The following is a 24,012-nucleotide window of genomic DNA, read 5'->3' as shown; positions in this document are numbered from 1 at the left end:
CTCCTTCCCTTGGAACCCCACCACTGTTGTATTAACTTGCACACTACATTTATTGGTCCAGACCAAGCAAATGAATGCAAATGCAATGCAAACCAGGTGCAGAGAGGCAGCAACACGGGAGCAGCCCTGACCCAAAGAGAGGACTCATCTGGAAGAGCCCTGCCTTTCTTTCCAGAGATGGGAATTTGACAGTCAGGGAAAATGAGGCTTAGAGAGGAGAGGTGACTTATCCATGCATTCCTGGTTGGGATGCCTAGTCCTTTGGAAAATTCCCGGAGCCAGGGACCTGAGTTGTGCAACAGGCGCGCTCCCCTTTCACCGCCCCCGCCCTCCCCAGACCTCATTTAGCTGGGGCTTTTCTTTTACACAGTTTCAATAGTTTTCCTTCTCTAGGATTTTCCCCTTCCCTGGCTCCTGCCACTTGCTGCCCTCACTCCACTGTTGCTCCCCGAGGATGGGCCCTTTCTGGGTGGCTCAGTCGGTTAAGTGTCTGACTCTTGATCTCAGGTCATGATTTCACGGTTCGTGAGATCAAGCCCCGCGTCAGGCTCTGCGCTGACAGCACGGAGCCTGCTTGGATGTCTCTCTTGTTCTCTTTCTCTCTGCCCTTCCCCCACTTGTGTGCTCTCTCACACGCGCACGCTCTCTGTCTCTCTCAAAATAAATAAACATTAAAAAAAAAAATAGAGGGTTTCTGTGAGTGCCAGTGATGTATACAGATGTCTTCTGCTTAAAGACATGTGGCACTGGGGGCCCTGGCTGACATATTCTGACATTACCATCTCAGCAGAGAGCAGGAAGCTGGGACCCCTCCTCGACATCACCAGGTAGATTTGGGATTGTTGGAGCGGCCAGAGAAGAAGGTCTGGAGTGGAAAGAGGGGTAGTCACTGTCTAGAAATGCAGTCAATCATCAGATGTTTATTGACCGCTTACTATGTTCCCGGCATGGAGCAGGGTCCTGGGGATGTGGTGGAAAAAAACAAGAAAGCCTGCCCTCAGGTAGCACAAGGGGGGCAGTTCTCAAGCGTGAGCTATGCCAGCGTCACCTGAGATGCTCATTAAAATGAAAGGTCCCAGGGGCGCCTGGGTGGCGCAGTCGGTTAAGCGTCCGACTTCAGCCAGGTCACGATCTCGCGGTCTGTGAGTTCGAGCCCCGCGTCGGGCTCTGGGCTGATGGCTCGGAGCCTGGAGCCTGTTTCCGATTCTGTGTCTCCCTCTCTCTCTGCCCCTCGCCCGTTCATGCTCTGTCTCTCTCTGTCCCAAAAATAAAAATAAAAAAGAAATTAAAAAAAAAAAAAAAACAAAATAAAATGAAAGGTCCCTCTTCATTCAGCAAGTCTGTGAGGCCCAGGAACGTGCATTTAGACAAGCATTTCCCCTTCTCTTTCCCAGTGGTGTTGATGCAAGCGGTCTGGGGACCACGCTTTAAAAAAAGCCCTGGTGTGGGGCACCTGGGTGGCTCAGTCAGTTAAGCGTCCGACTCTTGGTTTTGGCTGAGAACCATGATCTCATCGTTCGTGAGTTCAAGCCCTGCGTCGGCACAGAGCCCGCTTGGGCTTCTGTCTCCCTCTCTCTCTGCCCCTCCCCCTGCTTGCTCTCTACGTCTCTCTCTCTCTCTCTCAAAATAAATAAACATTTGAAAAATAATAAAATTAAATTAAATTAAAAACCCTGGTGGCATGCCCTGGGTAGTGAGAAGAACCTGGACCTCTCACAGCTCCCCAGCGAAGCAGAGGTAGGGGGGAGTCAGCTGGGGTAGGAGGGGAGATGCAGGGTCTCCCGTCATCACTAAGGAACAGGCCCGCCTCCCTCTTCCGATGCCACCCCTCACAGACTAGGAGCTGGCACACTCAGACCCCCCAGCTGATTCCTACCCTTCACCTCTCTGGGGGTCCCAGAGCACCTTCTCCGCAGTCCATGAAGGGTGAGCACCAATGGGGAGGGAAGACAGAGCCATCGGAGTCTGGCAGGCACCCCTACCATACTCTGCCCACCCCCCACCCCCCCGACCCTACCTGCCTGTTCTCACTGTCCAGGCTACAGACAGAGGGGCCAAGAGGAAGGGATTTGAGGAAGAGAAACAGAGGGTGAGAGCCAGGCAAAGGGAGGGAGGCAGGCTGCCCCTCCCCCCCCCCCCCCGCGCCTGGCGTTTGATGCTGGGGGTGCTGAGACATCTCCTCTCCCGGAAACCCGGAAACCCGAGGCCAGACAGATAAACACAGATGGAGGGAGAGACTCAGCTGCTTTATTTATGGGCCTGGTGACAGGCCCTCTCCTGTCTCAGAGTCCCTAATCTACCAGGCCCGGAAGAGGCATCCCACCCCCTCGCTACCCTCTTCCCTCCCTCCTGAGACTGGGGCTCAGCCAGGCTCGAGCCTTCCCCCAGCCCGTCAGGCACAGGTCTGCGTGCCAGCTCCTGTGGGCTGGGAGAGAGTGTCCAGGGGCTGTCCCCCAACAATACGGGGATGCACATCCCACTCCTTGCCCTCCCCCACCTGCACCACCCTGTCTCAATGGGCCATTGGCTCTGCAAGGAAACCCACCCCCATGAATGTGCCTGAGGACAGGTGGATGGCCTAGGTGCCATTTCAGAGGGCCCTTCCCACTGAGAGGTTGGGCAGTTCAAGTGTCTTGACTTGGGAGATGTCTGAGGAGAACCTCTGGGCTGGCCCCTCGTGGGCCTATCCGGAACAGGGACTGATGGGGGATTCCCTGATGTCCCTATAGGGTCGGACCCAGAGCTGAAGGTTCCTGTGCCCCTGCAGTGTTCCCCTCTAATGCCAGTTTGCACCCACACAAAGGAGGCTCCGGGGACGGAGCACGTTCATTCCTCCTTCTCGCCACCTTTACCTTCTCCCCACCCACCCTGACGCACACACCCAGGCACTTTCTTACTATGGGTTAATTCCCATGCGGCTATCAAAGTAGGATCCAGCAGTGGGCAGGTCTCCCCATCAGCTGAGAAACATGATTTCTCTGGCCCCTTGCCCTGCGCCTGGCTGTACAGCTCCTTTGTTCTGTACCTTTTATCCAGGTCTGCCCCAAATCTGGGTAGGGGGAGAAGTAACTCAGCCTTGCAGGGAGACTCCAGGGTCAGAGGTCAGAGAGCAGAGAAAGGGCAGGAAAAGAAGGAGGTCAGGGAGGGGACAGATCCCTACCTGGCGGTGGTGACTTTGAGCCTGGACAGAAGGAGCCTTTAAAGCCCCAGAGATTCGGGGATTTGGCTCATAGGATCAGACGCCCGGCTCCCTGACTCAGAGTGGCCAGACAGGGACCTGTTCAACTTGCCTCTCTCTCTTTGTCATTTAAGGGACTTTGGTTCCTCTGGGGGCTGGGGAGGCACTTCACCAAAATGACAAGCTTCCCATCCCCCTCTCATTTCAGCCACCCCCGGCCTGTCTTCCAGCCCTCTCCACCTCCCCCATTCCTCTGCACTTTGTCCTAGAGCCCAGCCACCACTCCCCTGCACCCCGCCCAGGGCAAAGGGGTGACTTAGAATCCCAGCTCTGACATACTGATTTACTGTGAAGTCCCAGGCAGTTTCTGTTTTGGATAAATGGGCCTGGCTTGAGGATAAATGGTCAGGGCGCCTGGATGGCTCAGTTGGTTAAGCGTATGACTCCTGATTTTGGCTCACGAACTGTGAGATCGAGCCCCGAGTCAGGCTCTGTGCTGGATATGGAGCCTGCTTGTGATTCTCTCTCTCTCTCTCTCTCTCTCTTTCTCTCTGCCCCTCCCCTGCTCATACTCGTGCTCTCTCTCTCTCAAAATAAATAAACTTTTTTTTTTAAAGGATAAATGGCATTCGCTGGACTCTCCCCCTAAATCCACTCTGCGTTCTCTTCTAGGAGCTTCTCTCCACTGGCTCCACTCAGCCTGCCCCCTAGAGCGTCTTCCCAGTTTCCAAGCCACCACCTCAAGAATCCCATCCATTTGTTGTCTGCCCTTGTTTCTGGACTCTTGATGAGTCAGGGACGTGCTCTGTCTCCCCCGTCAGTCTGGGAAATCTTTGTGGTCAAGAACCATGTCTCCCCTATCCGACCAACAGCTCCCTGAAGGGGTCGCCTTCTGGACCTACTTCCAGCACTGGGCACAGGCCCCTGCCCTGGGTGGGGGGAGCTGAAGCAGTGAGGAAGGGGGGGGTGGGGAGACGGGAGAAACTTGATTTCTCTACTCATTAGACGGGTGTCCGCAAAGATAAGCCCAGGGAGTAAAGGGGAAAAGCTTCCCACTTTGGCAACTTTTAAGCTGAAACTGAAAAGAAGAAAGGAAGAAGAGGGTACGTTTTCTCCTGAGATTTTCCCCAGAGATGCAGAGCCTTCCTCCAGCCCCACCTCCCTATTTCACTTGCTTCCTCCTTGAGGCCCAAGACAGGGGACAAGAGGGTCTGTCCCATGTCTTCCGAACTGGCACCACGCTCCCTCCTCCTCCCCCCTTGCCTGCCTTGCCAGCCTGAGGGCGCTGGCTCCCCGCCAAATGTCAGACTGCTCAGCCCCACCCAGGGTCCTTACTCAAGGCAGAACCTGCTGGGGAGGCAATGCCTCCAATTTCTCAAAGAAGCTGCCAAACTCGAGACCCCTGGTCCCTGAGGAGAGGCGGTGTCAACATGTGAAGCAGCTTGGGGACCACTCTGAACTCAGGGATGTGTCTCTACCCACAACAGGGAAGATGGATGTGTGCTCCGCTCGCTCGGATATGGTTTCACCTCCTTCGGTCCCCTCCCCTCCCCGACTCTGGGATCCATGGTCTGGGAGAGGTCATTGTGTCCATCCCCCGGCCCAACCTCCACCATGCTGGATAAACATCTCTGTTGGTTTGAGACCACCACCGCCCTGGCGAAGATGCTACTACGGTCTCCTGAAGCCATGAAACACACAGTCCGTCCTCTACACTTGGCCTTGATGGTTGGGTCTTGAGTTGACGTCCATCTTCATTGCTGGGTCCCTGAGGCTGCCCATGCTGATCGCGGCTCTCCTTGCTCTCTCCTGGAGATGACGGACTTGCCCTGTCCACTGAGGTCTCAGCCAGAGACCCCCACAGAGCTGCCAGGCCGGCCAGCTTCTGGCCTTCCCATTTTAAGCCTGGGCTACGGAGTTCCATCCTGACTTCTGATGGATGAAAGCTGTTGTCTTCCTTTGTGCCAGCTGCCCCCAAAGCCAACAAGAGCTCTCATTTACTGGGCCCTCGGGATGGCCGGGCACACACGTTTTCTTACTTAACCTTCACAACAACCGCTGAGGTGGGTCCTATTGTCACCCCCATTTTACAGATGAAGAAATGAAGGCTATGACACACTATGGTTGCACTTCCCATCCAGAAGGCAGCCCACTTTGGGCCAGAACCAGAGTCATTATTGTATTGACAGCAAGAGTGGCCTGCCTGTGGACAAACCCCTGGCCTGGGCAACTGAGGGAAGGGGCAGACTACCAGGGAGGCATGGCTCTCTCTTGGGAAGACAGCTTCTTGAGGACTTTTCAATCTGATGGAAGAGACAAGACCACTGCCCTCTGGGAGCTGTCGGTCTGAGAGAGGAGTCTGATTGTACTAAAAAACAAAAAACAAAGAAACAAAAAAACAGTAGGAGTGCCGGGGGGGGGGGGTTCCGTCGGTTAAGCGTCTGACTTGGGCTCAGGTCATGATCTCACAGTTTGTGGGTTCGAGTCCCAGATTGGGCTCTGTGCTGACAGCTCAGAGCCGAGAGCCTGCTTCGGACTCCGGGTCTCCCTCTCTCTCTCTCTGCCCTTCCCCTGCTCACACTCTGTTTCTCTGTCTCTCAAAAATAAACATTAAAATTTTTTTACATAAATTAAAATCAACGATTCCCCTGACCCCTGATGCCAACATCCAGGGTGACACCAACCAGAGGCCTCCACCACCACGTCTGTGTCCTAGGTATGAGCCCGGCCTTGCCGACCCTGTCCTGGGGATAAACAGGGAGGGACTCCTCTTTTCTGAGTTGCTGGAGCAAAGGACAAGAGAAAGCCCCTTTCTGAGGCTAAGGGACTCTTGTTGGTCGCAAAGGCCTGCTGACTTCCAGGGCCGAGGGCCTCACCTGGAGGGACGTTCTCCTGATGGCATCTGGGCTCTCCCACCTGGAAGCAGGGGGATGGCTGGAATGAACTCTGAAGGCATCCTGAAACTCCATCCTATCCCACTTCCTCCCCATCCCGGCCAAGCTCTGGGGATTATGACAGTGTGGGCAATAAAAAGTGCCTAATTGGTTGTTGTCCAGCCGAGGCCGCTCCCCAGTTCCCTCCGCGGGGGCGGGAAACCGGCCTTGTCAGTTTCACTTTTGCTATTGCCCAGTTTCCTGATTGTTGCTGGGTGCTAGCGGAAGCAGGGCATCCAGTGGGGGTTGGTAGCTAGTCCCCGATGCTGCTTCCGAGGTGGTGCACCCCAGGAGGCAGAGGGCCAGAACCCCTCTTGCCCTCAGCAAAGAGGACAACATCCCTGTTGGCCTGTGTGGGGAGGCGGGAGGAGGTACCCGGGCCTGGGGGGGTAGTGCCCTCCCTCCACTTCTGCATCAGAGGGCAGAAATGGAGAACTCTGGCTCTGGAGCCGCACTGCCTGGGTTGGAACCCTGACCGTGCCATTATTCAGCTGGGTGATCCTGCTGAGCCCTTAGACTCGCTGTGCCTCAGCTCTCTTGTCTGCAAAGTGGGGCGAAGTACACGCGAGGTGCTTAGGGCAGTGCCTGGCTCGTAGTGAGTGTTCAGTAAAAACTGTCAGCCACTAGCAGTGTCTTGGCCTGGCCGTGGGGTGGGGAGACACACCCAAGCCAGACTGAGTCTGGACATGGTGGGAATTGGGAGGATGGTGTGAGATGACTTCCTGGGGCCGAGAACATGGTCTCCCAATGGCCTTCTCTTCCGGCACGGAGATCCCGGCAAGTTAGGAGGGTCAGTGAGACCCTGGGGTGGGAAGTCCTCTGCCCCTCGCAGAGCCCTCTCCTCACCTCCCCCCTTTCCTCTCCCAATCTTCAGTGGGAGGGCTGGGCCACTCTTCTCTTCCCAGGTCTCATTCCAGGAAGGGCAGAGCCAGGCACAGGCTCTTCACCTTCCCGGCAAACTTGCTGTGTCCCCCGCCCAGGCTGCATCCTTTCCCCTAGGGAACCTTTGAACAGACTGTTCCCTCCACTGGAACCACCCGCCCCGCTTCCTTGGCAGCTCTCACCTTGTCCTCCTTCCCCAGACCATCCTGTAGCCCCTTCCCCAGCCACCAGTTCCCAGGCACAAGCCCTTCCCTCCCCCACCTGCCCCAGCCCTGAGACTCCCTACCCCCCCCCACCCCCCCCCCCCCCCCGCCCAGGCCCTGCAACCCGAGGCCCTCATCTCTGCCCTGTCCGGCTGAGTGTCCAGTCTCCCCGATCAGACTGGGAAGTCCAGAACTGTGTTTTACTACCGAATCCACTGGACCACGTAAGTCATCTGTGACCCTCCACGTCTGTCTCAGGCGCTGTTACCCCCTTTCCCATTCCTCGGGCTCCCCGTTTTGATCCAGGAAAGTGGCACAGTCACTGGGCTGCCTGCCACCTCCGACTGCACCTGGGGGCTTGGCAGACAGACAGCCACCTGTCTCAGAAGGCTCAGGTGGATGTGGGCAGGCAGTGGAGGCCAAGAGGCCTCCCCATCAGAGTCCCGCAGAAGCCCCTCCAGTGCCGGATGCTGTCAAAACAGACCATTCGGTTACAGGGTCCAAAGCCAGCCAGGCAGTGGCTGATGCTGAGGGGCGAAGTAGAAGGAGGCTCCAGAAAACCCCTCACCCAACTGCTGCCCCTCTCAGGACTCCTTAAGCTTCTCTTCCCTGCCCCTGCTCTGCTGTCTGCCATCTCTTGGGGGCGGGGGGGTGGGATGCTCCTGGGTGGGGGGTGGAGTAGGAGGAACGCTGCTTGGCCCCTAGGGGGGCAGCTGAGATTTATGGGACTGGATTTTTACAGGCTGGGGAGAGGCCCCAGGCAGGAGCTGTGGAGCCCAAGAGAGGAGCATAAAAACTTCCCGACATGAAAGCCAGGCAGGAGGCACCCCCAGGCCCGTGGGTGGTGAGAGATTTACAGCTCTTGCACAAGGCCTGGAGGGGGCCTGGGGAGCTGCGAGGACACTTCAGAGCCAGAATAACTCCCCACCAAGGCCTTCACCTTTCTCCTCTAGGAAAAAAAAATTACTCACCAATAGAACAGGTTGGAGCTGCCAGAAAGATGGTTATCGCTGTGGGGACCCCGCCCCACTTGGAGACTAGGTGACTCCCAACTTCCTCCCCCACCCTGGACTCTCCTTTCTGCCCCCAGGTCAGGGAGAGGTGCCTGGGGCCAGAGGAGGGGGACTGCCGGGGAGACTTCCAGAAGGTGCTTCCCTCTGGAGGTAGGGGCGCTCTTGGTCCCATGGCTCCTTTTCCCAGCAAGTGGAGGCAGGAGGGGAGGGTGGGTTCTGGCCAATTCTGGAAGAGTCCCCAAGACTTAGGGAACACTTTCAGAGTATGATTGTGGGGTAGGTGTCTTCCCTGAAGGAGACAAGAATGGAACAATAAGGACACAAAACACTGAAAGCTTGGTCGCCCTGGGCTTGATGGCCATCTTTTATTTAAACCAATGACCCAAGAGGCTGAGCTGAAAAAGGTGTCCAGGGCAGCAGCCCCTACCCTCCGTTCTCAGCTGCCAGTTTGCCCTTGGGCCTGACCCCAGGCTCCTTCCTGGTCCCCGAAGGAATTATCTAGTAGTCAATGGCCCTGTGTCTAGGGCTTGACATCACTGGGGGCAGGCAGCTCAACTGTTTTAGGGGTGTGTTGCTGCTTCCTCTCCAACTCTGGACTCTGCACCCCATCACCCTAATCCCCCACGTCCCCTGCACCCTCACGGCGAAGCCCTGAACCTCGGCTGGGTGGAGGAGGGGTGCTGCTAACCACTTAAAAGGGCCCCGGGTAAGCATCCTGGGACAGGTGAGGAGCTAGAGCCTTTGAACTTGGCCAGAGGGTGGGGGCTGCCAGAAGATGGAAATCCTCGGCCAGGTCTTGCGGTATCATAGGCAAAGGGATGCGGAGGAAGCTCCATAAAAGGCTGACCCACCCTCTTTCCAGCCTGGCCTTCCCCTCCCCATTCCTTAGTCCAGCCTCCCAAGACCAGAGCTGGCGCGGAGACAGCCAACTGAGTAATGTCTCGGGTGCCCAGCCAGGTGGGCACAGACTTGCCCGTTGCCAGGCCCCGCCCTGAGTGGTCGGCCGGCACTCCCCAGGAACAGGCCAGGGGCACAAGTGGGGAGAGGACAGAGGCACTGCCCTTCCACGCAGGGCACTGCTCTAATCCAGCCCCATAGGGAAGAGGTTGGGGTGGGGAGCCCAGTGCTGGGTAGCAGGTGGGGTGGGAGGGAGCAGCTATACTTTCCTTGGGTCCTTCCTTCTGCCAATTGGCAGGCAGGGAAGGGAAGGGAAGGGAGACTAACCTGAGGTCAGTGCTCTAGCAGGGAGGTAGAGGAAGTCAGAGAGGGAAACGGCTTTGCTCCTTTGGTCCCCAACCCCCCCGCCCCCCCTGCCACCAGCTTCAGACTACAGGCTCGAGGAGGAGTGGGCCGGGCTGGTCAGGACCTGCCTCCAGCCTGCCTTCCTCCCCAGCAGGTCGGGGGAAAATTGCTCTCCTGGTACTGCTTTTTATTTTTTGAAGCCAGATCAAAGGTGGGACCCAGCTGGGAGCCCTAGTAAAATCTCAGCAATGTGGAGCCATAGAGTTTCAGCCCAGGAACCAGGAGCTGTGGGAGGGACGGGCCCAGGCCCTGGCTGCAGGGGTCACGGGGGCGAGACAGGAGTCAGGAGAGGAGCTGGTAGGTGGGGGCCAGTCAGGAAGGATCAGTGACTTGAAGAACCCAGGCAAGGCTGCGGTCAGCCTGCTTTCCACTGCTGCTCTCTCTAAGCAGGGACCCACCACGTATGGAGAACTCCAATCCCGGCATCCAAGCCAACTGGAACGGTGTTCATATTAGCCAAATGTCATCCAGTCTTCTGTCACCTGCTCCAGGGCGTTATCTTGTGTAGCCAGGAAGCTCTTAGATTAGATAACCATGTTCCCTCCTGCTGCACAAAAAGCACGTTCCCCCTTTCTGTGCCTGAGTTCAGACTAGAGGAGAAGTGTCTCCTTTCTTTTCTACTTTCTCGGTGAAGTCTTGAAACCGAGAATCATTCCCGGGCCCAGCTCCATCTCACCCCTCCTCCCCTTGTTCCTGTCTTGTGTCTTCTCATGGAGGCCAAATAAACTGCCATTCTGGGGGGCGCCTGGGGGGCTCAGTCGGTTAAGCGTCGGACTTCGGCTCAGGTCATGATCTCGCTGTTCGTGGGTTCGAGCCCCGCGTTGGGCTCTGTGCTGACAGCTCAGAGCCTGGAACCTGCTTCCGATTCTGTGTCTCCCTGTCTTTCTCTCTGCCCCTCCCCTGCTCATGCTGTCTCTCAAAAATAAATAAATATTAAAAAAATTTTTTTTCTTAATTTAAAAAATAAACTGCCATTCTGGTTCGGGGAGACCTTCTTCCCTCTCTAGGGTGGTCACATCTCTTCTCTGGAATCACGTTGCCATCCCCAATATCAAGGCCAGAAGGCGTTAGTGGGGCTCCTCATCCTCACTGGTTCTTAGGGTGAACACATGTCTGGCACTATCACGAAGACATGTTGTGTGGGGACCCAGACACCCCCCCCCCATTTCTTCTCCCGTGAGTCTTGAAGTCTGGGGAGGTTCGATCCTGACTGGCACCCTGTCAGACATGAGGTGTATTCAACAGAATAGAAAAAGATCTCCCCAGAGCCTTGACTGGCCCCGAGAAGCCCTCCTCCATGGTAACTGGGATTCCCTCCTTGTTACCCCAGGCAGCAATCCTTTGCCCCGGTTCCAGCTTCTCCCAGATGCTGAGGTCCATGGCAGGGTAGAGAGATAGACAGGGACACGTGCACATGTGTGCGTGAGTGTGTATGGGGGCCACGCACACTCAGGTGGGTCTGGATATAGAGGAAAGCAAGGAGAGAGTGCCACATTCTGCTCTCACTAATGCACTGTGTGACCTCAGCCCACTCCATCGCCTTCTCAGAGCCTCGGTTTCCCCCGGCTGTAAAATAGGGGGTTAATTGTCCCTCCTAGGGAAGCTAGGAGGGTTAATTGGGCAATGGCTCTGAAGTGTCTAGGAAGAGAAGGAGATCTATAAATACAAGTGGTCATTAGAGGGTATTTCACAGCCATTTTGTGGGCCCCAGTGTATTATTACTATTATTACTGTTATTGTTATCGCCACTGTCACCCACTTCCCGAGTCTCTGCCAGCTGGGTCGGGGCTCCCAGGTGACGAAGTTATGCTCCTGAGCCCAGCATCCCAGCCAATGGCCTCACCGAACCCTCATCCTCCGCACTCAGGGTGTCTGGGGAACCTTCAGGAGGCTAGTGATGGTGACCAAGATGGGGCTTTGACAGGAGAGGGTCAGGAACCCAGAAGAGAGAGGGAGACAGGGCCCACCTGGGGAAATTCACTTTGTCCCTTGGTATGTTTCCAGTCTGCCGTGGGAAGCCTGGACTCAGAGAAGCAGACACAGAACTGTGGTCCTCGGGGTCCTCAGGGGTGGAGAGAGGCTGAGGGCTGGGGAGAGGCTGAGGCAGAGAGAGGAAAATGTTACCAGACATGGTAAGATGGGCTGATTGGTAGGAAAGGATTCCTTAAAGAGGCAAATGGCTCTTCAAGGAGCTTTTGTAGTGGCTAGAACATACTGTTTCCAGGTGAAGCAGGGCACAACCCTGGCAAACAGTAGGCACTCAACGCATGCTTGTTAAAACTCAATTTCTGGGGGTGCCTGGGTGGCTCAGTCGATTAAGCATCCGACTTCGGCTCGGGACATGATCTCACAGCTCGTGAGTTCGAGCCCCGCATTGGGCTCTGTGCTGACAGCTCAGAGCCTGGAGCCTGTTTCAGATTCTGTGTCTCCCTCTCTCTCTGCCCCTTCCCTGCTCATGCTGTGTCTCTCTCTGTCTCAAAAATAAATAAACATTAAAAAATTTTGAAAAAAAAAAAAAAAAAGAAAACTCAATTTCTGTGCTTGTCTTTCCCTTGCAGTAAGGTTAAGACGAACCAACCAACCACCCAACCACCCGGCATCTGCTTTTAGAAATGCCTTGGATGCCCCCTAGTGGCAACAAAGAAGGCTGAGAGGGCTGAGAGGTGCCTTCTACCTAAAGGGCTTCTCCCTGGGAGGGGAGTGGGGAGCAGGGGGGAAGGAGGGGCCTGCCCTTTTTCCTAAGGCTCCACAGATCTCATCCTAAGGGGACTAAGGGATGGAAGAACCAGGTAAGAAGGAAGAATCCTGTGGGGAAGGAAGGGCGGAATGTTCTTGCTGGAAGATTCCATGGCAGTTGGTGGACAGTCATCGGTCTGGCAGGGCAACCAGAGGACAGAAGGAGTTGACAAGTCAGGGCATGGGTCAGGAGTGCATCCCATGGCAGTGGAGAAAAGAGGGGTGGCGTGTGTGTGCACCCAGGGTACGGGGTGGGGGTAGCTGCCAACGGGTAATAGGGAGGACACATTTTACAGCCTCTGTCACTGTTTTGTGCTCATGGAAGACTAAGGAAATGTAGATCGTTGAAACCATAGATGGGCCTGGGAGGAAAAAAAAAAAAAATCAGGATTCACTTAAACTAGGTGTTTTTGCCTGGGTGCTTAAGAGTGTCAGGGGTCATTCGAAAAGTCGGCAAATCTGATTTCTCTGTAGGTGGAAAGGGAAGACATGAGAACGTGGAAAAGCAGAGGAGATCAATGGGAGAAGCAGAGGCTACTGGGAAAATCCTTAGGGAGGATGAGCAGGCTTTAGAAGGCTGAATTGGCTGGAACTCTTCAAAAATAAAGCAATCAAGCTTGGGTTGTAGCTATGAGTGAGGACCAGCAGATAAGTCAAGGGCGGACACTGATATTCTTCTGGCTTCCGGACAGAAGGTGCTGCACCACCACCTTTCCCACGAGGCTCCAGAAGGAATATGGAGCTTCCTAAGGGCAGAGACTGTGGCTCTGCATCCCTTTCTCCCTCCCTTTGGTGCTCTCTCACCCATCCTTGGGGACAGATGCATTCTCTGGTACTGATGAATGAAAGGGGGCAGCTGCATGCCAAAGGGAAGGACAAGGAGAATGTCAGGAAGCAGGAAAAGCAGGGGAGAATGAAGAGGGAAGGGGGTGAAGAGGCAGGCAGGGAGGGAGAGGCGAAATTGGAGGGTGAGGAAGCTGGGCCTGGAAGAGAAGGGAAGTCCATGAAAAGTGTTAAAAGGATGCAGTCGTTTAGTCAGTCAACAAACACTCTGCACCTATCACATATCACACAATGTGCTGGGAGTGGAAGGTGCAGTGGTGAATAAGACAAAACGGGCTTTAAGGGGTGGCGGATGGGGAGTTTGTAAGTGAGAAAGGGGGAGCAATTGGTCAGTTAGAGCACGAAGAGGCTAAGCATAGCTGGAAACAAGAAGGGAAATATCACAGAGACAGAGAGAGAGAGAACCTGCCTCCAGGCCCATCATTGGGTGAGACACAGCCAGAACCACCTGTCGGCCCTGGCTCTGTGAAGACCGAGGCAGGTAAGCCGGGCAGGGGAGAAATTCAGGAAGGGGAGGGACAGGAGTGGGTGGGGGTGGAGGGTCAGACTGTTCACAGTTTTTCACTTGGGCACCACAGTGGAAAGATGTCTGTGCTACTGAGTGGTTCTCAACATTGGCTGCCCGTTGGAGTCACCCGAGGAACTTCCAAACACCATCACCAGGGTCCCACCCCAGAGATTCTGATTTCCTGGCCCTGGGATGGCACCTGGACTTCAGAATTTATTAATAGCTCTCCAATGAGTCTAAAGTGCATGGGGGCCATCTTGAAAAGAAGCGACCTGTGGGAGGGAAGGGAAGTTGTACGGTGCTTTGAGGGGGTTGTAAATGAGGTTCCAAGACTCCAGTGGTTCTGACAAAAGGATAAGGGGCTCCTGAGAAAGTGCCCCCTTCCTCGGCTATGCCTCTGGTAAGAAAGGAGCAAGATAGCCTGGAAAGAAAGAGAAAACAAGGCAATGGCGGTCTTAAAGGGAAAGAACAATTCAAGTAACTCAGAACTGCCCAATTCTCTGTTGTTGCACCCTGCTCCCCCACCCACACACATGCACACTTCCCCCCACCCCCCTCTGCAGTCTTCATGATGGGGCCTCTGGGGGTGAGAGAGGCACAGCTGCCACAAAAGGTTTGGCAGTGGCCCAGCAGGATATTCAACCTCACCCCCCCCCAAACTCCCTGCACCCTAATATAGCTGAGTCACTGAACCCGGGTGGAGTCCTCTGCTTGACAGTGAAGCAATCTGAACTTGAAAAATGGCCTGGGAACAGAATGTATGGTCTATATAAACAAGTCCTATGTAGATGTAATTGTATGCAAATATTCATTCTTTAACTCAACATACACTTCCTGCCAGTCCTCTTGTACAGGTTTCAAACCTTCCACTGCAGCTCACAGTGTATGTAGCAGGGGACAGATGTGAAAATAAAGTGCAGTGTTAGCGAGTGAAGCCCTCGGCAGTCTAGAGAAGGAAAAAAGCCGTGGTTCAATGGGAGTTAGGTGTTCAGAGTTTGAGCAGGGTCTTGAAGGATGTTCAGGAGTTTACCAGGAGACAGGAAGGATAAAGCAGGAAGGGAAACAGAAGAGTAAGTGTTTAAGAAATGTAAAATATTTCCTTGAGGCAAAAGGGTAGGATCTGTAGAAAGGGAATAGGGTGGGGGAGGAGAGGTACGCAAGTGTGTGTGAAGGACATTGTTTGCCCCCTAAAAAAGGAGTTTGGGCTTTTCATCCAGAACGGCATAGGGAGCCAATGAAGGTTCTTAACTAGAGGAGTGATAGCTTTTTTTTTTTTTTTTTTTTTTTTTTTTAATTTTGAGAGAGAGATCAAGCAGGGGAGAGGGGCAGAGGAAGGGAGAGAGAGAATCTCAAATGAGCTCTGTGCCGAGTGTGGAGCACCAGCCCAACTCGGGGCTTGATCCTACAACCCTAGGAAACCAAGAGTCAGATGCTCAACTGACTGAGCCACCCAGGCACCCCGAAGGAGTCTTGCTTTTAGAGTCTTGTTTTTCAAAGGCGAAGGCTGAGAGGGGTGGACTGGAAGAGAAAATTAACATTTATTCATCAATTACTGTGTACTGGGCATTGGGCTCTGTATTTTATTTGGTCACTCCAACCCTTTATGATAGCTTTTTTCAAGCTGCCAGTCAAGATCAAGAAAAGGAACGAAAAAAAAGGAAGGGAGGGAAGGGGGAAAGGAGAATAACTATAGAAATTATCAGGGCGTCGCGGGTAGAAAGGTTTAGTATTGTTTTTGGAAACTTTGCTACACATTTTCACCTGAGTTTTAGGGTACTGTGTCGGGATTCAAATGTTATTTCTCACTGCGGCTTATGGTGTTTAAAAAAGAAAGAGAAGCCGCTGCTGTAAGTGTAGGTGTGACTAGCCTCATTTGCAGGTGAGGACGTAAGGCGCAGGGAGTTTCAGTACCCTGCCCCTCTGTAAGTGGGACGTAAATTTCAAACCCAGGCTGGTCTGAAGCCAGCGTGGATTCCTGCTCAGTAATGCCAGGCAGCCTGCCCAAGTTACGCATGTACAGCAGACCTGGGAAAGAAAAACGTACCCGGGTCGCGCCTCCCAAGGGCTGTATGTACTCACACAGCACCTCATTCAAGGAGGTAAATCGGAAAGGCCCAACTCTCTGTCCGCCCAAGGTGCTGGACAGAATGTATATTCCAAGAGTGCCCTAGACGCACAGAATCGGATTATGAGCGGCAGCCCCGGGAATCTCCTTTTAGAGAGCTTCAGGTGATTCTGGGTGGACCGTCCGTTGTGGGGGGAGGGGAGGGGCGGGTCGCTGCAATAACTAGGTGAGGATGAACAGGGGCTTGAACTGAGATGGAGAAATAATCCCTTCTCTCAGAAGTGTCACGTAGCCCAACTCCCGCTATTGTGTTGAACTCCGATGCCTCGCGGTACAAAGTCACCTGGGGGCTCATTTCCCTCTCCCGAAGCGATAAAGGCGAGGGAAATTAAAAAAAAAAAAGGCTGGTGGCTTCCCACTCACCAGCCAAGGGGTTTGAGTAGCCGAAAAGCAGGTGGCTCCCGCCACTCCAGGGCGACACTAGATTGAGGTGTAAAGCGTGTACTATTTATAGGGCATTTCTGGGCCTCACCCTAAGGACTTCTGATTGGCTTTGGGGTAGATCTATCACTCATCTTTTGGGTTCGAGGTGGGTGGAAGGTCAACCACGACCAATACAAAACCACTCCTCAGCTAAGCCCCTCCCCATCTAGCTTCCTGTTGCTGTCCATCAACCACCTCGTAGGCGGGACTTCACGTCCCGCCAATTGGCCGACGAACATGTCGTTCACTCTTCAGTAGGTTTCCGGTTGGTGCCCTCTACTGTCCATCAGTGACATTTCACAAGCCTATTGGCCAAACCAACGTCGCTCTAGACGCCTCTCTCTGATTGGATACTAGTGCTGTCGGTCCCCAATGTACTGAACTCTTATTGGTGAACGCTGCCGTCGCTCGGGCGGTGGCGGGCTCCGGGATTGGCGGGTGCTGGGCGGGCGGTGTCAGGCTCTCGGTGGCGGCGGAGGCGGCGGAGGCCAGGGAGGAAGATGTCGTAATGAGCGGTGGGTCCTGACCGCTGCCGGCGGGGTCTTTCCGGCCCCCAAGGGTCGGGAAGACGGGCAGAGGCCGCAGGGAGGGGAAGCCGGGGCCGGGGTTCCCCCCTGGGACCGGGCCTGGCGCCGGGGCCCGGCTCCGGGAGGGGCGGGGGAGGGAGGATTCCCGCCCGGAGGAGGAGCGGGGATGGCCAGCCGGGCGGAGGCACCCGGAAGGGGCGTTCGACTCCCCGCCCCCTCGGAGCCCGCTGGGGCGGGAGGGCGGCGCTTCCGGGGGCTGGTGAGAGGTGCGGGCACCCGGGCGTGCCTGGCACCCCCTTCACCCAGTTGCCTACCCACCTCAGTGCTTCCGGCCTGTGGACATAGCCTGGGTCTGCCCCGAGGAGGCGGCCCACGCTCCTCTCGCTAGCCCTGTGTTGGGGGACCCTCCTGCATTCTGACTCGGTACCTACCGGCGATTCAGGGCCCTCCCGAGTGCAGAGAGGGGCGAGGGAGTGCTTAAAATGCAGACGGCGCCAACCATATGGGCACTGCGGGGCCTAGAAGCCAGCCTGCTTCCCGATATACCCCAATGGAGAGATGGTGTGTCAGGACATGAGGGCACCACCCCCCCCCCCCAAAGGGCAGATGACCTCTTGCCTTAGACTGCGACGTGGACATAAACCTCGTAATGTTTGCACTTGGGTCCTTGAACACCAGCTAGATACCCGCAAGCTCTTAGCAGAATTATGAGCCGTTTAAGAACTTGCTGACAAAGCTCCCAGCCTGTTAGCTGGTGCTCCGTCGGTGGGACTGCTGAATCCCAAAAGCCAGGTGCAAACCTAAGGAATGACAGAAGAAATAAAACGGATATTTACTTTCTTTCTCCACCCTGCCTCCATCCCATTGCTGACTTTTGGTTCTCAGCCTCCTACCCGTGCTTCTTGGCTTATGTCCCAGTGGCTTTCTAATTTTAGTTGAAAAGGAACTGTGTCTTCTCTTTGGGCAATTGAGAAACCTGTCCTCACCGCATTCCTTGGTTTTGACTCCAGTATACCGTCATGTTTATTTCTTAATTAACTTGATCCAGGGGGACTCCATCTGGCTTTTCTCAGTGCACATTCTCCTAAAGTTTGTTTCTTCTTGAGGCTACTTCTTGCTCCCTTATTTATGGTTTCCTAGAGAAAGGGAGGGAAGAGCTTGTAGATCTGCTTTAAGCAAGGAATTGGCTCACAGTCCCCCATTACGCTGATTTAATTGCAGAAAAAAGGGTGATGACTGTTTCAAGGTATACTAGCATGCACTGTCTACGACTTGGCATGCTGTACCCAAGAAGGCCTTAAGTATCACAATGGAGGGCTAAGCGTTGAGTTGGTATTTTGGATAAGATTTTTAGGGCTAGAAAGTTTAGGGTGTTGGCCAGTTCACAGAGAGGTTGTTGAGGGAACAGTGGTGAAGTCAACACCATAGAAGTCATTTTGATTAATAACACAAAGAAACCTGTTGTCTGCAATAATGAATATAACTGCAGTGTCTTGTTTTGTTTTAAATTCTTGTGTGCGATGAAGGGGGCGAATCTGTCAGACAACCTATCAGTTGGGCTGATGATGTCAATGTTCCAGTGGCTTCCAACAGGCATTAATACCTGTTGGAAATGGATTCTCATTGGCTGGGGCGATTGGTAAGTTTTCTAATTCTGGTTCTTCCGCTTGGTTGTACAGAGGCTTAACCCTCTTCATTTAAAAGCAGTAACAACAAGGAAAAAAAAAAAGCCGGTCTGACATAATTATAAACTCCCTGAGCTAGGCTGCTAAGACACAATGTCTTTGCCAAGGAGACCCAAGTGGAATTAGTTCATAATTGGATCCTCGACCTCACTGCCCTGTAAGGGGAGCTGGCTCCAGGAGGAAGAGTTTGGCACCAGTGTTGACAGCACATAGACTGGCCGGCTTTTTTCTCTCAGAGTCTATTAAAGTTTGGGCCTCCGGAGGCCTGTCAGAGGAGAGAAGCTGAAAGAAGATTTTGGCAAATATCTGGGTAAAGGAGCTTCGTGGCATAATAGCATATAGGGCAGTTCATTTTGATATCTTGTCCTTGAACTTCCTCGTTCTTTCGTTGATTACTAGCAGCCTTTTGGAGAAGTTGCAGGGTCCCTTGTAGCTTGAACAGTCCTTTACAATAGGCATGTGATAATTCCTGACTCTGCTTTCAGAGAGTATTGCCCAACCAGGGCCCTCATGAAGACATCCTAAGCTTGTTGCCACTGGTCGGTAGACCCTGGTACTGGCTTGAGTTCAGCAATCTTCTAGACCTTTGTCACCATACATTGCTATGATGGAAATGTAGCATCTTCTTCCGTGACTTACCTTCACTCCCTCTGTTCTCTGTTTACCACAAATTGGAAGGCTTGCTTCCAAGGATAGAAAATGTAGTAATTAAAGTGTATACAGAGTATTAGAAATTGTAGAGATGTGAACTCTTCTGAGTTTAAACAATTATGGGGTCTAGTCTGAAACCTTGCGGGCTGAAGACTTGAAGTAAAATGTATTTGGAGAAGCGCCAGTACTTATGAGTTTGGATAGCTTAACGGGATTAGGGAACTTCTCATAAGTTCTAAACGAGGAACACTTGACCCACATGCTGGACTGAGAGGTGGACATCATTATGGAATGAATTCGTTGACGTTTTTGCTTATTTGTTTTTTGCTACGAATTAGGAGGGTAAAAACATGGGGCATTACCAACTCCAGGGCACTGTCAGCCTAAGTTTGGGGAAAGGATTAGAGATTGCCCTGGAAGAGATGTTCCCCGGTGGTACTGGTAGATTTGTCCTAGTTGACAGGATTCTGAAAGGGAAAAGTGATTTTTCCACTGCCTCACACGATGCTAGAAAGAGAACCCAGGAGCAAGCTCAGTCAGCACTCGCTGCTTAGCTTCCCCACACACGGCCAGGAGGTGCTCTTTCTGGGTGCTCCGAGGCCGTCACCGGCAACAGGGCATTACCGTGTGCTTCTCATCAGGACGTGCCCTGGGGAGCCGAGCTCTGCTCAGGAGCAAGGGAGCACAAAAGGGCTGAGTGCCCAGGTTAGATGCTGTTCAGTCTGTCCCCGTGAACGGCTTCGAACAGTGTTGAGATGTCCAGGCTGTTTGTGTCACCGGAAGAGCATGTGTGCAGGTCCAGCTGTTTGCATCCCTCCTTTGGACGTCTCATTCCTCAGCTGCAGCTGGTGTCAGCTTCAGAGTTGTGTGCTGTACCTGGCCGAAGCCTCACCGCGTCGTAATGCCAACGTTTAGCTTGGGGGACTGTTGTTTTTGAGACTGAGGGCTCTGAGATGCCGGTTTGCTCTTAGGCCATGACTTAGGCTGTTAGGTGGCCTCTTTCACCTCATCCACGGGGTGAAAAGTGGCCCAGGAACGACCAGCAGACTCTGGCCTGCCCACTGCCAAACGTCCTCTTTCTAGAGCTTCCTCTTTGGCGTATTTGTTAGCTTTCCCCTGGGGTTCAGTGGAATCATGGAGCGGCTTCCCAGAGAGTGTGACTAGGGACTAAGAGACCAGCAGGCAGGGCTGTGTGATTGAAAGTGGAGTATTTCTGCCCCTGGCCAGTGTCGGGCTGAAGGCTTCTCAGATTAGCCTAAAGACAGACCAAAACCTTTCCCAGCCTTCCAAACGGTAAATGGTAAGCCAACCCTCTCTTCCCAGGGGAAATGAGTCAGTGCTCATTTCACAACTGGTCCGAGCCGGGGATGAATGTGGGCGTGACTCACAAGTAATGTGCCAAAGCAGAGAAACACGTGTTTGTACACAGTGGTCTTCTAGGGGGAAAAAGTGTATCTTGGTTTCTTTTTCTCTCCTGTTCCCTAAGAGCGGTCTGGGACCAAGTATTCTTTGTACCATTTCCTGGGACTGCTCTGTCAGGGTGAAGAGCTGCCCTGGGTCCCCACGCACTTCTCCAGTGTCCCTTCCAGTGCCACTGGCTGTGACCCAGGCAGGATGCAAACTAGCAAATGACAGTCACATTTCGAGGAGGCATATTCATATAGCCAGCCCTCATTATCTTAACTCATTTGGAAAAGAATTCCCCTTCCCTGGTGCAGGTTCATTGAAAGAAACATTGAAAAGCGGTGCCTGGTGTGTGGTGATGAGGTGTGTGCTTTGAGATCTTTGTCCGGGTGCAGGACTGGACTGTGCGGGTCTGCACACAGGTACTTGTCCCTGCGTGAGGCAGTGGGCGGGCTTGGGAGTTCCATCGGGGACAGCATCAGCTGAGCTGACCTGGCGGGTGGATTCCAGCCTCGTGCCAGGACACGCACATCTGTGGGTTTTCTCCTGTGGTTCTTAAAACTCCATTTAGGCTCTCCCACTCTGCAGTCTCCAGGATTCATTCACTCATCCATTCAAAAAATATACACTAGGCACCTACTATGTGCCAGGTAGGAGGGATACATGGTGGGTAAGGGAAGGAGAAGTTCCTTGCTTTAGGAAGCCTACATCTTAGTGGGTGACAATAAATAAGTAACTACTGGATATTAGACAATGAGAAGTGGTACGAAGAAAAAGAGAAGACAGAAGAATGTGAAAGGGTGCAATATATAGGGTGGTCAGGGAAGGTTTCAGTGAGAGGTGACATGTGAGTGAAGCCACAGAAGGAGGGGAGAGATTGAGCCATGCTCAGTCTGGGGTGGGGGGGCGGGGGAGGTTGAGAACTCAGCCAAGGAGGACAGCAAGTGCAAAGGCCCTGAGAAGGGGCTGTACCTAGTATGTTGGAAAGCAGCAAGGAGACCAGCGTGGCTGAAGTAGTGAAGAGGAGGGACAGGATAGGTCAGATAGGGTCCTTATGTGTCACGGTGGGGACTTCAGTTCTTACTTTGAATGGGAGACAGGATGCTCTTGGGGGGCTCTGAGCAGAGGAGTACTGTGATTTCACTTAAGTGTGATGGGTCTCATTCTGGATGCATGTTGAGAGCAGACTGACGGGAACAAGATCACAAGCCCGGCTAGGAGGCTTTTGCAGTTAACCCAGTGACAGATGATGAGGATCTGAATCTGGGTGATAACAGGTGGTGGTGAAAGCAATCAGATTCTGAATGTATTTTGTACTTTCAAAATGCATTTTCTACCTTGAACCGAAACACTGTTTGCTGGCTGTCATATGTAGAGTGTGGAAAAAAAGAAGGGTCAAGTATGCCGTACAGGGTTTTAGCACCGAGCTGCTGGAAGGACAGAATTCCATTCACTGCACGGGGAAGTTTGAAGGAGACACAGAATTAGGACGATACCAGGCATTGGTTAGATCTGAGATGCTTGTTGACATATCCAAGAGGTGTCAGTAGGCAGTCGGATATACAAGATATAAGCTTGGGAGTCATCGTTATATAGAACCTGTATGTTACTGGTTGTTAAAATGCTGTGAGGCTAGATGAAACCACCCAGGAAATAGGTATAGACAGAAGAAAATAAATGCTGAGACTGCACCCTGGGGCAACTCAACCAGTTAGAATTTGAGAGGAGAGGAGGACCCGGCAAAGGAATACTTTGAAAAAGTAGCTAGAGACATAGATCAACCTGGCAAGTGTGTTCCCGAAGCCAAGTGTAGAAAGTGTTTCAAGGAGAAAGAGGGGTCAGCTGTCAGATCACACATAAAATAAGGTCTAAGAATTAACTGTTGATATAGCAATGCAGAGGTCACTGGTGGCACAAGCAGTCTTTGTGGCATGGGCAAAAACCTGGAGCAGGTTCAAGAAAGACTGGCAGGAGAGGAATTAGGGGCAGCACTTATGGGTACCTCTTGCAAAGGGTTTTGTTTGAAAGGGGAGAAATAACAGCTTTTAACTGCTGAAGGGATTTTTTTTAATGTTTATTTTTTGATGGGGGGAGATGAGGGGTAGAGAACGAGACAGAGAATCTGAAGCAGGCTCCAAACTGTCAGTGCAAAGCCCAGCGTGGAGCTTGAACTCGTGAACCGTTAGATCATGATCTGAGCTGAAACTAAGAGTCAGATGCTTAACCAACTGAGCCACCCAGGTGCCCCGTGAATTTTTTTAATTTTTGTTGTTGTTGTTTTAGAGAGAGAGAGAGAGAGGTGAGGAAGGGGCAGAGAAAAAGAGAAAGAATCCCAAGCAGGCTCTGCAGTGTCAGCACAGAGACTGACACGGGGTTTGAACTCACAAACCGTGAGATCATGACTTGAGCTGAAACCCAAGAGTCAGAAGCTTAACCCCCTCAGCCCCCAGGTGCTTCAAACTGATGAAGGGAATTTTAACTTCCTGATGAAATCGTGGGCCCACTAAGAGGCCTGGCTTGAGCCGCCTTTGGCCTGAGGCATTAGCAAGCCGCCACTCAGAGTTGTTCTCATTTATGGAAAGTCAGTGAAGTTCCTTTTACCCTTACTGAGCTCCTTTATATGGTTATTGTGGTGCTGGAGTCTTGCTTGTCTGCAGTTTGGTGTTTTTAACCACCAGTGTTGCTGCTCCTTCCGTGCAGGCTGGTTCTCTCAGCCCATTTATGAACTCCCTTCAAGGTCCAACTTTGTTCTCTAAAACCAGCCACGGCTTGCTTTTCCCTTACCAAGTCTGAATTCTTCCAGGCCAGGCAACTGGGAGAAACTGTTTTGTTGGCTTCTGGCCCAGCTGAGCTGACCAAAATAGCCTGCAGAAGGACTGTTTGTGCAGAGTGAAATTCCTCCAGGGGAAATACCATAGCGGATGGCCAAGAAGGCCATGGTAGGAACCCATGAGGCCAAAAAAGAAAAAAAAAAAAAAAAAAAAAAAAAAGCCAGGTACCGCCAAGTCCTGGCTATGGAGTTTGACCCAGTTCTCTCCAGAGGGAAAAGAGCTTTCTAAAGCTTATTGTGGTATTTCTTAGGTCCCCTTCTCTCTCATTCCCTGTGTCTCAAGAGTAATGTTCTCAAGTGAAAGACCAGTGGAGCGGCCCCCAGTCTGATGGCCAGGGCTTCGGGTCCTGTCTGAGGCCTCCTCCTGTTACGGTGCTTCCTGAGCCAGGCCATTGGAAAGACCCCTAGGACAGACACCACTCATTGCCCTGTGATAGGGGAAGGGGCCTGTGGGACCTTTACACAGGCACACAGCACGGGCTCTTGCCCAGACTTGGGGGTTGGGAGGGAAGAGGTCAGGAAAGATCTTCCCTGCTTAAGTGAATTATAAACCGAGCTGTAAGGACTGGAGTTAGCCAGACAAATGCCAGAAAGAGCAGGCTTAGGCTCCAAGTGAGAGAGGGCGTGTTGTAGTTCCAGAAATGGAAAACACTGAAGTGCCTGTGGGGAGAGTCTGAAGAGCAAGAGATAAAGGAGAGGTAGGGGGAGGGGCAGAGTGTTTTTGGCTTTTACAAGCTTATCCTAAGATCATCTGAAGCTATTGAAAGGT

At 53.1% G+C, this 24,012-nt stretch overlaps 1 protein-coding gene and 1 long non-coding RNA gene across 9 annotated transcripts in view; one reads left to right on the top strand and one right to left on the bottom strand.

Annotated features, from left to right (window-relative positions):
• Positions 1-13,522: 13,522 nt before the first annotated feature.
• Positions 13,523-24,012, bottom strand: part of LOC115501845 — a 37,666-nt gene continuing 27,176 nt past the window's right edge. For 6 of the 8 annotated variants that reach the window (XR_003964924.1, XR_003964926.1, XR_003964925.1 and 3 more), the window contains 2 exons: positions 17,660-17,809; positions 15,156-17,473 (listed from right to left, as the gene is read on the bottom strand). This is a non-coding gene — a long non-coding RNA (uncharacterized LOC115501845). Of the gene's footprint in view, positions 14,020-15,155; positions 17,474-17,566; positions 17,810-24,012 lie in introns of those variants that run through there. The other 2 variants (XR_003964927.1, XR_003964922.1) reach the window with 2 other exon arrangements.
• The window catches only part of SP2 (Sp2 transcription factor), a 28,102-nt gene continuing 20,695 nt past the window's right edge, over positions 16,606-24,012 (top strand). The window contains 1 exon segment of the mRNA XM_030297051.1: positions 16,606-16,661. Within this exon segment, the coding sequence (XP_030152911.1) occupies positions 16,655-16,661 (7 nt within the window). The 5' untranslated portion in view covers positions 16,606-16,654.

This window comes from Lynx canadensis, chromosome E1 (genome assembly GCF_007474595.2).
Source record: "Lynx canadensis isolate LIC74 chromosome E1, mLynCan4.pri.v2, whole genome shotgun sequence".
NCBI lineage: Eukaryota > Metazoa > Chordata > Mammalia > Carnivora > Felidae > Lynx > Lynx canadensis.
The sequence above is the reverse complement of the archived record's forward strand: the minus strand, read 5'-3'. Positions and strand labels throughout refer to the sequence as shown.